This window comes from Ranitomeya imitator, chromosome 2 (assembly GCF_032444005.1).
Source record: "Ranitomeya imitator isolate aRanImi1 chromosome 2, aRanImi1.pri, whole genome shotgun sequence".
NCBI classification, from domain to species: Eukaryota; Metazoa; Chordata; class Amphibia; order Anura; family Dendrobatidae; genus Ranitomeya; species Ranitomeya imitator.
The window spans coordinates 332,216,750-332,230,685 of NC_091283.1; the positions used below are offsets into that span (position 1 = coordinate 332,216,750).

At 42.0% G+C, this 13,936-nt stretch overlaps 1 protein-coding gene across 1 annotated transcript in view; it reads right to left on the minus strand.

Moving 5' to 3' along the window:
* The window catches only part of LOC138663586 (oocyte zinc finger protein XlCOF7.1-like), a 169,796-nt gene that overhangs the window by 126,188 nt on the left and 29,672 nt on the right, over window positions 1–13,936 (minus strand). The window contains exon 6 of the mRNA XM_069749843.1: window positions 4,314–4,809. Within this exon, the coding sequence (XP_069605944.1) occupies window positions 4,314–4,809 (496 nt within the window). The remainder of the gene's footprint in view (window positions 1–4,313; window positions 4,810–13,936) is intronic.

The following is a 13,936-nucleotide window of genomic DNA, read 5'->3' on the forward strand; positions in this document are numbered from 1 at the left end:
ATTCTTATGAGTGAAATAGTGAAATTCCTGCGTTGAACAACAGGTGTTTAGCAGAGTTCTCCTCCTCCGTGTGCAAGGAAAAGGAATCCACACAAAATAGCACAATAAATCAGATTTGGCTGGACTCACCAAAATATCAGAAAAAATAACACTTTCTTTTTAAAGTAAGAGCACGGTGAAGATAGAAAGGAAAGCAATATTGAATTGTGTGGCTAAAACAAATCTTGTTTAATGTTTATTCAAAAAGTGATTACAGAAATTAAGAAAAGTAAGTTCATAGCACCCAAAAATAATTCTTAGATTCTAAAAGAGAAAACAAGCATTCATTGGTTCTTACATATGGTCTTGAAGTTGATGTAGTCCGGGTTGGAGATTCTCAAAGTATGAGAGATCTGTCTGAACAGGAGGTAGGTCGGCTTAAACTGTATACTATTTTGACCCATAGACTTACATTACATACATACGGTTCTATTTTTCCTGTCTCATAACCACATATGATGATCTGCCGCTAAGTTCATAGCCTCTACCATATTAGTATAACACTAGTAACTTATGGAATATGCTTTGAAATGCTTAAGAATATAGCCTGCAACCTTTAAGAACCATTTACTATCTCCAAATAGCCACATATTGACCGTTCCGACAAAAGCCCTATAGTTCTGACAAACAGATAACAGATGTATCGGCCAAAATCCTCAGAATAACTCAGCCCCTCAATATCCAGAGTATCTATTTGCGAGTTAGAACCTGCATATGTTAAGTAATCTATATTTTTTAAAATATTGAAATACTAAAATTTCACAGTGGCTTACCCTCCTTCTGGAATGCGTCAATGACTGCCTTCTAGACATCTGTCCAGTCAGCAGTCTTCCTCATGATTGTGGAGCCTACTGAAACAGACTAAGGGACCTTTTTTAAAATGTTTAGGAAGCCATTGCAGGTGTTTTTATGCTAATTTACTGACATAATGACTTTTGGGTTTTCATTGGCAGTAGGATATAGTCATCAACAGAAATAAACGCTTGAGATAGATCACTCTGTAAAGACTCTATATAAGAGTTTCACTTTTTGCATTGAAGAACTGCAACAAATTACTGTATTTTTCGGACTATAAGACGCACCCAGGTTTTAGAGGTGGAAACTAGGGAAAAAAAATATTTGAAGCAAAAAAAAAAAAATGTAAAATGTAATAACATACTATTATATGTGGTGTTATTATATACAGTGGGGCAAAAAAGTATTTAGTCAGTCAGCAATAGTGCAAGTTCCACCACTTAAAAAGATGAGAGGCGTCTGTAATTTACATCATAGGTAGACCTCAACTATGGGAGACAAACTGAGAAAAAAAACCCCAGAAAATCACATTGTCTGTTTTTTTATCATTTTATTTGCATATTAGGGCGGAAAATAAGTATTTGGTCAGAAACAAACAATCAAGATTTCTGGCTCTCACAGACCTGTAACTTCTTCTTTAAGAGTCTCCTCTTTCCTCCACTCATTACCTGTAGTAATGGCACCTGTTTAAACTTGTTATCAGTATAAAAAGACACCTGTGCACAAACTCAAACAGTCTGACTCCAAACTCCACTATGGTGAAGACCAAAGAGCTGTCAAAGGACACCAGAAACAAAATTGTAGCCCTGCACCAGGCTGGGAAGACTGAATCTGCAATAGCCAACCAGCTTGGAGTGAAGAAATCAACAGTGGTAGCAATAATTAGAAAATGGAAGACATACAAGACCACTGATAATCTCCCTCGATCTGGGGCTCCACGCAAAATCCCACCACGTGGGGTCAGAATGATCACAAGAACGGTGAGCAAAAATCCCAGAACCACGCGGGGGGACCTAGTGAATGAACTGCAGAGAGCTGGGACCAATGTAACAAGGCCTACCATAAGTAACACACTACGCCACCATGGACTCAGATCCTGCAGTGCCAGACGTGTCCCACTGCTTAAGCCAGTACATGTCCGGACCCATCTGAAGTTTGCTAGAGAGCATTTGGATGATCCAGAGGAGTTTTGGGAGAATGTCCTTTGGTCTGATGAAACCAAACTGGAACTGTTTGGTAGAAACACAACTTGTCGTGTTTGGAGGAAAAAGAATACTGAGTTGCATCCATCAAACACCATACCTACTGTAAAGCATGGTGGTGGAAACATCATGCTTTGGGGCTGTTTCTCTGCAAAGGGGCCAGGACGACTGATCCGGGTACATGAAAGAATGAATGGGGCCATGTATCGTGAGATTTTGAGTGCAAACCTCCTTCCATCAGCAAGGGCATTGAAGATGAAACATGGCTGGGTCTTTCAACATGACAATGATCCAAAGCACACCGCCAGGGCAACGAAGGAGTGGCTTCGTAAGAAGCATTTCAAGGTCCTGGAGTGGCCTAGCCAGTCTCCAGATCTCAACCCTATAGAAAACCTTTGGAGGGAGTTGAAAGTCCGTGTTGCCAAGCGAAAAGTCAAAATCATCACTGCTCTAGAGGAGATCTGCATGGAGGAATGGGCCAACATACCAACAACAGTGTGTGGCAACCTTGTGAAGACTTACAGAAAACGTTTGACCTCTGTCATTGCCAACAAAGGATATATTACAAAGTATTGAGATCAAATTTTGTTTCTGACCAAATACTTATTTTCCACCATAATATGCAAATAAAATGTTAAAAAAAACAGACAATGTGATTTTCTGGGTTTTTTTTTCTCAGTTTGTCTCCCATAGTTGAGGTCTACCTAAGATGTAAATTACAGACGCCTCTCATCTTTTTAAGTGGTGGAACTTGCACTATTGCTGACTGACTAAATACTTTTTTGCCCCACTGTATAATAGTATGTTATTATGTTGGAAGCTGCGGGACCAGTGTGGTGTCTGTAAAGTACTATATGAAGACGCTGGAGGGTGAGTATAAGAATGGGGGCACAGGGCAGGGCTTATATTTAAAGCACCACTCCAGAACTGAAAAAATAACACTGGAGTGCTGCTTTAAGATCCCATTGGGAGAACTATAACTCCCAGCATGTCCTGCAGATCCTATGGCATGCTAGTTCACCACAGGAGTGGCAGAGTGCTTTATTGTGTGTTCAAAAGACTAACCTTTTAATTGCGGCAGCCAGCCAGCCACTGTGGTGAGGTGAAAAGCTGGACTGCACACACAGAGCTTTTCCTGCCTCTCCACAGCACAGGTCATAAGAGAATGCTTGCAGATTCTAGTGGGGAGCCTGAAAGACCTGTGATAACATCAGAAGAGAGCTCTGTGCTGCCATGTGATGCTCCAGCCCGCCCACTTCATGACATCACACAGGTCCTTATGCCCAGCACTAAGCATCCAGCCCAGGCAGGTATGCGGTGATCTTTTCTCCCCTGGTCCCTGCTGCTGCCTTCTCCTACACACGGACACACAGATCTCCCCAGCCGCTGCAGGAATCCAGCGCTGGGGAAACCATGTGTGTTTCAGTGAAGGACTATTCATTTGCTGCTCCCCGCTCAATGCTCAGCTGACAGGTGGGCGGGGAAGCGGCTAATGAATATTCACTGCAGTTTAATCATTGGGACCATGTGGTTTCCCCAGTGCTGGATTCTGGGCAGCTCAGACATTTTTCTGCCTCCTGCAAGTGGGATCACAGTGCGATCCCACTAGCCACTGCCCCCCCTCCCCACATGCTACATTCCGACCATAAGCACCCACACTTTCCTCCCAAATTTGGAGGAAAAAAGTGCGTCTTATGGTCGGAAAAATACGGTAACTTTTTGATAATATTCTAATTTAGTGAGAAGCATTTGTATCTGACTATGTAAAAACAATTAAGAACATAAAAAAATCCCCCCTGTGTGAATTCTTTGGTGGCTAGAAAGAGATGGTTTATTCACAAAACATTTTCCACGTTATGAACATGAAAATGGCTTCTCCCCTATGTGGGTTTTTTGGTGGCTAACAAGATTCCTTTTGTGGTTAAAACATTTCCCACATTCTGAACATCAAAAAGGCTTCTCCCCTGTGTGGATTTTCTGGTGGCTAACAAGATTCGCTTTGTGGTTAAAACATTTCCCACATTCTAAACAGGAAAAAGGCCGTGTGTAGATTTTCTGGTGGCTAACAAGATTCCTTTTGTGGTTAAAACATTTCCCACGTTTTGAACAGGAAAAAGGCTTCTCCCCTGTGTGGGTTTTCTGGTGGCTAACAAAATTCGCTTTCCTGCTAAAACATTTCCCACATTCTGAACATGGAAAAAGGCTTCTCCCTTGTGTGGATTTTCTGGTGCCTAACAAGATTCGCTTTGTGGTTAAAACATTTCCCACATTCTAAACAGGAAAAAGGCTTCTCCCCTGTGTGAGATCTATGATGTCTGATAAGAACTTGTTTATCTGTAAAACATTTCCCACATTCTAAACAGGAAAAAGGCTTCTCCCCTGTGTGGGTTTTCTGGTGGCTAACAAGATTCCTTTTGTGGTTAAAACATTTCCCACATTCTGAACATGAAAAAGGCTTCTCCCCTGTGTGGATTTTCTGGTGGCTAACAAGATTCGCTTTGTGGTTAAAACATTTCCCACATTTTGAACAGGAAAAAGGCTTCTCCCCTGTGTGAGTTTTCTGGTGGCTAACAAGATTCGCTTTCCTGCTAAAACATTTCCCACATTCTGAACATGAAAAAGGCTTCTCTCCTGTGTGGGTTTTCTGGTGGCTAACAAGATACGCTTTCTGGTTAAAATGTTTGCCACATTCTGAACAAGAAAAAGGCTTCTCTCCTGTGTGAATTCTCTGGTGACTGACAAAATCTGATTTCTGGTTAAAACATCTCCCACACTTGGAACAAGAAAATCTATTGTCTGCTTTGTGAAGGATTTGTTGCTTGAGAAAGGACTTTTCTAGGGAAAAACTATTTCCATATTCTGAAAATGAAAATGTCTTCATTGCTTTAGGAGCAGTTTGTTTTTTAATGCTTATTTTGTGACTTTGATTTTCCTTAATAGTCAGTAATGAATCAGAAGACAGGACTTGTTTCAAAGGATCGGATGATTGATCTTTGCTGTGAAGGGATGATGGTATATTTGGAGTAATGGCATTCCCTTCAATTGTATCCTGTGGGATATCAAGATCATCTGATTTAAACATTGAAGATGTCAGCTGTCCTGCTGATCTCCTGGTACAGTCATCTGAAAAGAATAAAACCAATTATTATTTTAGAATAAAATATCCTTGAATTCTATATTTTTGAACATTTCCAAACGGTCTGTAAAAATGACAAGTTATGCAAAATTATTGAATTATTCACAAAGACAATGACAGTTTACAGTTTACTAGACTGTGCTCAAACCACATTAAGCATCCATGCTTTTGGCATTACTAGTGAGAAGAAACCACTTATTTTACGGCATGTGTATCTCCTGGAGCACAATCTGGGCACTATGTGTTGGGTAATAACTTGGGATATTTGCAATTTTCACTTTCCAACATCCACTGCGCGTGCTAATATTTGGAAACTACCAGAGTCAAAATAGTAATTTCCTATAGATTAATTTATTGAGGGTTGCAATTCACAAAATGTAGTCACTTTAACCCCTTCATGACCCCAGCTTTTTTCGTTTTTGCGTTTTCGTTCTCTTTCCCAGAGCCATAACGTTTTTACTTTTCTGTCAATATGGCCATGTGAGGGCTTATTTTTTGCGGGACAAGTTGTACTTTTGAACAACATCATTTGTTTTAGCATGTCGTGTACTAGAAAACAGGAATAAAATTCCAAGTGCGGTGAAATTGCAAAAAAGTGCAATCCCACACTTGTTTTTTGTTTGGCTTTTTTGCTAGGTTGACTAAATGCTGAAACTGACCTGCCATTATGATTCTCCAGGTCATTATGAGTTCATAGACACCAGACATGTTTTTACCTATGTGGTGAAAAAAAACAAAAAAAAACAAACTTTGTTAAAAAAAAAAGAAAATTTGCGCCGTTTTTGATACCTGTAGCGTCTCATTTTTCATGATCTTGGGTTGGGTGAGGGCTTAGTTGTTGCGTGCCGAGCTGATGTTTTTAATGATACCATGTTGGTGCAGATACAATCTTTTGATCGCCTGTTATTGCATTTTAATGCAATGTCACGGCGACCAAAAAAAGTAATTCTGGAATTTTGACTTTTTTCTCGCTATGCCGTTTAGCAATCAGGTTAATCTTTTTTCTTATTGATAGATGGGGCGATTCTGAATGTGGCGATACCAAATATGTGTATGTTTGATTTTATTTTTATATTGTTTTATTTTGAATGGGGCGAAAGGGGGGTGATTTGAATTTTTATAATTTTATATTTTTAAAAACTTTTTTGTTCTACTTTTGGCATGCATCAATAGTCTCCATAGGAGACTAGAAGCTGCCACAACCTGATCGGCTCTGCTACATAGAGGTGATGTTCAGATCGCCTCTATATTGCAGATTTACTCACTTGCTATGAGTGTCGACCACTGGGTGGCGCTCACAGGAAGCCAGCACTTACAACCATAGAGGTTTCCAGGAGACCTCAGATTGTCATGCCAATACACCGGTGACCCGCGATCACTGATGGATTGTCACCGTTGTGCGTATTTCATTTGCAATTGCCAGAAGCGAAATTTAAATGCCGCTTCAGAGTTTGACAGCGGCATTTAACTGGTTAATAGCCGTGTGTGGATCTCAATTCCACCTGAGGTGAGGCTATTGCAGGCACATGTCATCAGTTCAAAACAGCTGACATGTCCCCAGAAAGATGTGGGCTCACCGCCGAAGCCCACATCAAAGGGAGGGAGTACAACTTCGGCATACTATTACGACCGATGTCGGTAAGGGGTTAAACTGATAGGACTTCATTTGGAAAGGCACACACCTTTCTACATAAGACCTCACAGCTCACAGTGCATGTCAGACCAAATGAGAATCATGAGCTCAAAGGAACTGGCCAAGGAGCTCAGAGACAGAATTGTGGCAAGGCACAGATCTGGCCAAGGTTACAAAAGAATTTCTGCAGTACTCAAGGTTCCTAAGAGCACAGTGGCCTTCATAATCCTTAAATGGAAAAAGTTTGGGACCAGCAGAAGTCTTCCTAGACCTGGCTGTCCAGCCAAACTGAGCAATCGTGGGAGAAGAGCCTTGGTGAGAGAGGTAAAGAAGAACCCCAAGATCACTGTGTCTGAGCTCCACAGATGCAGTAGGGAGATGGTAGAAAGTTCCACAAAGTCAACTATCACTGCAGCCCTCTACTAGTCAAGCCTTTATGGCAGAAAAGCCAGACAGAAGCCTCTCCTCAGTGAAAGACATATGAAAGCCAGCATAGAGTTTGCTAAAAAACATATGAAGGACTCCCAGACTATGAGAAATAAGATTTTCTGGTCTGATGAGATGAAGATAGAACGTTTTGGCGATAATTCTCTTCCAGAGTACTCTGGCCCTCAGACTGGGCCAAAGGTTCACCTTCCAACAAGACAATGACCCTAAGCACACAGCTAAAATAACAGAGGAGTGGCACAGAACAATTCTGCGACCATTCTTGACTGGCCCAGCCAGAGCCCTGACCTAAACCCAACTGAGCATCTCTGGAGAGACCTGAAAATGGCTGTCCACCAAGGTTCATCATCCAACCTGACGGAACTGGAGAGGATCTGCAAGGAATGGCAGAGGATCCCCAAATCCAGGTGTGAAAAACGTGTTGCATCATTACCAAGAAGACTTTTAAGCTGTACTAGCTCAAAAGGGTGCTTCTACTCTATACTGAGCAAAGGGTCTGAATACTTATGACCAGTTTTTCTTTTATAATAAATTTGCAAAAATTACTACATTTCTGTTTTTTTTCAGTCAAGATGGGGTGCAGAGTGTACATTAATGAGAAAAAAATGAACTTTTTTGAACTTACCAAAGTGTGAAAAATTTAAAGGGGTCTGAATACTATTCGTACCCACTGTATATTACATCCATCAGCCACGCACAACTTAGAGATATATCATGGCACAGGTGTACTGTTTATTATGTAGTTTATCACAATCCTGTATGAAGTTAGTCGGTTTTATAAGAAATTGAAAAATCAGGATAAAAGTAAACTCTGCTGTTATTGTACAGAAATACAAACATGGCCGCACTAAAAAAAAATTAAATGTTGTCGATCAGAAAAGTGAAGTTTGGTCATAAAAACTGGACCTGGTCTTGTAGGGACCATATGAGCACATTCAGCAGCACAGAAGGGGGAGAAGGTAGATTCATCCAATATCTAAAAATGGCCCAAGAGATCCATAATAGGATGAACAGCCAGAGACATAGTATTAGGAAAGGTGTAATCTCTCACAGTCTGTCTCGGCATTTCATTTTAGAACATAAACGAGATCCCACCAGTTTAAGACTGATTATATTAGAACAAATATCAGAACATGTGTCTAATAGGTCCCAAAGACTAGGGAATCCTATTGGATTTTTAAACTATCCACACTTAAACCGGAGGATTTTCCATGTACATATATTTTTCTTTATATGGATTTTATTGTGCATCCAATATGCATTTTACATCTATTTGTATTGTTTTGTATATGAAGAAAGGTTTCTATACAAAAATGTGGTATCCCCAAAGGACAATTTTTGTGGCTGAGGAGGAACTGCTCCGACATGGATGATTTCCAGAGACAAGCCAGTGATATGAGTAATAGGATTGCTGACAAGGGGTACCCGAGACACATGGTTGAGAAGGCTTTCCAGCAGGCTTTCTCCTGCAATAGAACCAGATTGCTTCAGACCTGTGTTAAACTGATGAAACAAACCCCAGATTATACCTGTGTAATTGACACATTTGACTGTCAAAAGGCATTGGGGCATTTTGAAGGCTGACCCAGACCTGAAGGACATGATTGGGCCTTCACCTATGATTACCTATAGGAGGCGGCGTTCCATTAGGGACTATCTGGTACATAGCTTTTTCAGGAGATACACTCCAGAGGGCAACTGATTGGAGCGTAAAATTGAGGCTTCTTTAAGTGTGGCAACTGTGTCAATTGTAGATGGATGAAATCTTGCAAATCCATGTGCAGTTCCTTCTCTGTTAAGAAATTCTACCAGCGTGATTTTTCCAATTGCAAAAGCAAGGGTGTAATTTACATGGCCACATGTACATGTCCAATGGAATTTGTGGGTAAGACTGGTAGGGAGGTCAGAAGAAGGGTGGGTGAGCACATTGAAGATATAAAAAACAAGCAGGACACCCCCCTGGTGAGACACATGAAGGGAACTCATCAGTGGAATCTAAAACAGGTTTCTTTTTGTGTCCTGGAGGTGGTTAAGCCAAATCCAAGGGGAGGAAACTACGATAGACATCTATTAGAATGTGAATGGATTTTTCGTATGGGTTCCCTAGCCCCTTTCGGGCTCAATGAACAAAATTCATATGCCTGTTGTTAGGACTAGCGGAATGCACCAAATAATAAAGAGGTAGATATGAGGTGCGTTCGCAGCCGGGGTCCACCGTGCAGAGAAGGTACCTGCTGCTGAGTAATGGAGGATGGACACTCGTTCACACGTGGGTTAGACTTCACCCCGTGTGAATAGTAGCGAACTCTGTTGCTTCACAGAGCCGCCAAAATACGCTGCGCCCTGTTAACAGACACAGAGTGCAGCTGCAAGATACTAGTGGGATCCCTATGAATCACCCCCACTAATCTGGTGATTGGACTCGCTCTGACCCTCGGTGGCTTTTGAGCCCGTGCCTGAGGACGCCCCGAGTCAGATGCAGAGTCCAAGTGGGAATTCCCACCCTACACTGACAGGCTGTCAGAAAAGCGCACTGATTGCGTACGGTGCCATATAAGCGGGCACTGCAAATGAGAGGTCTTCCCTTGGGCATGCTCAGTAGAGGAAAAGCAGGACTTAGTCCCAGGAGCGTCTGCTCGCCGCTGAACAGTGCTGGTTACAATTGGAAGATCAGCAATAACCAAGCGGACAGTATCTGACTGAGCCAGACGCTGGAAACGACATCTCTGCTGAGCAGGCTCCACTGGGGCTGGAGAAGAATGGGAGACCGCAGCGGAGGTGGTTCGAGATTCCCCCTGTGCAGCGGCGGGAACTCGACACCTAACACCTGTTTTCTCTGAACAACCAAAGCTATTCAGTCCGCCAATTGAGTTATTTTGCAGTCATGTCTCTTTGTAATGTCCAAGATTAGGGACTTTCACCTATTATGGTGTGCTATCCATTGGTATTTTGTGGTTCATTCCATTAATGGATGGGACTATCATTGCATCTTAGTCTGAAACTGTCCATTGGACACCCCATTTTCCCTTTAATACTATGTTGACTCTGTATGCGCTGGCTCTTTTGTGTTCCTACCATTTATTCAGGATGGCTGGACCAAAGATATAGGCAAAACTAATGGCATATATCAAATTGATTCTATATATTGATATTGTATATTGGCACTGCAGTATCCTTTGAATCTTGTGGGAATGCAGGGAGCAGGCGTATTTACGTACATTGAACGCAGGCTGATCCAGCACAAATCTGCGGGTCACACGCGCAATATCATTTAACTAGGAATACGGTCCAGCATATGCAAGCTGGCACACGCGCAATGACGTTTTACTAGGTATGAGTTCCAGTATTTGGAATGCAAGCTGACCCAACGCATGCACAGTATCATGGGCACCGTCACTTTCGGTATCGTGATGACGGAAGTACGCTGAATGGAGAGAGCACATGGCTCCTGGTGCATTCCAGGTTGGAAAGCACGCGCACACTGCCATCAGTAATGGCGGCAGCCTTTCCTGAATGAAGCTAGCACAGCATGTGAGTAATGCAGTTGCCATTTTTAAGTGGCCATGCTCTATCTATAAGACTTATGTAGCTAAATGTATCTATATGGGATAATTATTGCTGTGTACATAGCCTGGAAACTATTGGAGGGTTGAAAAATTCCACTCTATAAATACATAGTGGGTTTGCATTGACACCATGCAGTATCTATCTATCTATCTATCTATCTATCTATCTATCTATCTATCTATCTATCTATCTATCTATCTATCTATCCTCCTGAGGAGCAGTCAGGCGAAACTCGCAGAGGTTCCAGGATATCTATGTTCCATAAGTACCCCTCTTATCCATTCCCGATGTTTATATTAACTTTATCTATGATTCATTCCTATAATTGAATATGGTAAAGCTGTGTTGTTCCACTTTGATGGTAACACCCCTTAGATGTGTTTATTGTGGCCGGTTTATCAATAGGGTCTTCTAGGATTGCCGTCGTGAAGCAGGGGCACCATATTCGCTGACAAGTAGGGTGCCAACCTCCGCTGGTAGGTAGGGAGCAGCGGAGGTACAGATTCGAGAGAGGGGTTCTCTTATCAATTTCTGACATTTATCATCTGTATCAAGCATGGTATTTCACCTTTTTTCCCTGATCTGAATATATATACACAGATGCACTGCCTGTTGTTTCTGACCTATACTATTGGGTACTGTCTTCACATGTTGTGAAAGTGTATCAGCTGGCACTTATTGGTAGGGCACAACAGGACAGTAGGGTCAGCCGTTGGTGAGCGGGGGCGCCATTCTCGTGTGGGTTGTTATAGGGTGCCAACCTCCACAGCCAGGCAGACACACAGACCAGGGTTCATCTTTAGGGTGAGTGTAGTGTGCACTTTTATAGTGTGGTGTTTGTAATTGTTGTATGTCCCGTTTTTAATACTTTTTATTAAAAGTTATATTTTATCTCAATCTTTTTTTTTTTTTCTCATGTTAGAGGATATAAAACATCCACAATGTATTATTTGTATATGCCTGAGGAAGGAGCTGGTTCACATCGGAAATGTGTAGAATTTTAAAATTCTTTTTTAACGTTCATTTGTTTTGATACCCAACTTTATGGCTCAGCACTTGGCAGCGCTTTTCAAAGCCCTGATTTTTTCCTTCTTATCAGGGATTTTGGAAGCCAACAGCATCATTACCCTCCATTTTCTCAAAAAGGCTCATCATAATATTTTTATAACTTGTCAGCACATTCTACATACGCTGTCATTTGCCTTTGTACTTTACGGATCTGGGCAGGTAAAGGTCAGAGTCTTCTAATCTCAGGTGGTAGGTTGATCTTCCAGGTTGTAAGTTCTATAGAAAAGGGCTTTCAATGCCCAAAGTCATTCTGACAGTTTTTTGGGTGGAAGAGAATGTTGTGGTCTAGAGGCAAAATGGTGATCACATGATTGTGATATGTCCAGATTACACCATCGATAAAGCAGCCACAGCTGGTGACTGAGAAGAATCTGTGACTTCTCTGCATTTAGTGGTTACTACTCACCTGGGTAGTCATATGTGGGAATCTCCTCTTTACACTGCTCATCACCCCTCACATATGTCTCTGTAGTATTAATATGGGTCAGATCTTCACCCTGAAACAAATATTGTAAAAGTCACAGACAGATGGAGAAGTCACATCTATGATCAGCTCTAATCCTGCCATCTCCACCGTTCTTATTACACAAGTATAAAACATATAATACTGGTGGATAAAGCAACACTGAACACAAGACTTTCAAAGCCATCTACACATTGTGACAGAGTCAATGGTAAGGTGATAGAAGGGAGATATGTGTCACTGCGCTTAACGGCATCAGTGATGTGAAACCAGAGCATTTTTTCTCCAACACACTACGTGTTGTGAGGGTTAAGTTGCATAAAAAGGGCTGGTTTTATGTGGACTTTCATAGAGCGGGTGGGAGAAGGTCCACTTTACCTCCCATGGCAGACTTGCCAGGACCTGCATGAGGTCATGATCATGTGATCAATCACAAGCTACAGCCACAGCGAGCTACAGCCAGCTACAGCCACAGCCAGCCATGTCTTCTACTGGATGCCCTCCCCCGCATCATCAGCGCTGTGAGGTAAATATTTTTTTTTTTCGGTGATGTTCACGTAATAAATAAATAAATAAATATATAATTAATATATCATTTTTGTATAACAGGAAGCTGCAGCAGAAGAGGTGCTTCCAGGAGATGGACGGGGTGGAGAAACACCCGGAGCGGTCTCGCAATTGTTAAGTTTCTTACATGCATCGTAGAACCGCATCATCCCACACATCACAGCACACACACAACAGAAAAACAGATTGTTACAGACATCACCGTACACACAACACATAACCTACATCCAAGCACATAATTTTTTCTTTCTTTTAGTCGTTTGATTCTGCGGCTCAATCTAGTGGTCCTCCATGAGCCTCCCAAAGTCGTCGGCATGAGTGTCAGGGCGGTCGCCATCAGGTAAGTATTTCTTTTTTTGTTTACCACTTTATGTTGTTGTTTTGAGTCTAATGTCTTTGTTTTTTGTCTTTTTTAACAGGCTCCACAGCGTGCTCCTAACTTGGACGGTGAGGAGCCAGGGCTAGATATCGACCTCCTCATCGATCTAATCTGAGAGCGGTAGCCGCTGTGGAACATGGGGGTCCGCCGCCAGGCAGATCTTGGTGTTACCCATCGACTCTGGGAGCAAGTGGGAGCAAGTGTGCCACGAGGTTGTGGACCACTGGGAGGACCTCGATGTTCGAGCCCAGAATCAAGCGGGTAAGTATTCACAGGTCAGTTATGTTGCTGGTTGTAATGTATTGTATACTAACTAATTTGTACTTTCACAGGCGAAAGAGTTGTCAAGCGCTGGTGGTCAATCAGGAATCGCTTTAAGAAGGAATTCAACAAAAAGATGCAGGCCCCGAGTGGATCGGGAGGATGCAGGAGCAAATATAAATATGCTAGAGCCCTGTCCTTCCTCCGGTCAACGATGGTGAGCAGAAGGTAAATATTACCCACCCCATTTAATAAAACATGTTCACTTGTCTAACACTTTATTTGGGTTTCAGCCAGGGCCAAGCAATATCAATATATTAATTACATTTTTTTGTCTTTGTTTCACAGCATTGTCTGCAGCACTCGGGAGCCAGCAGAT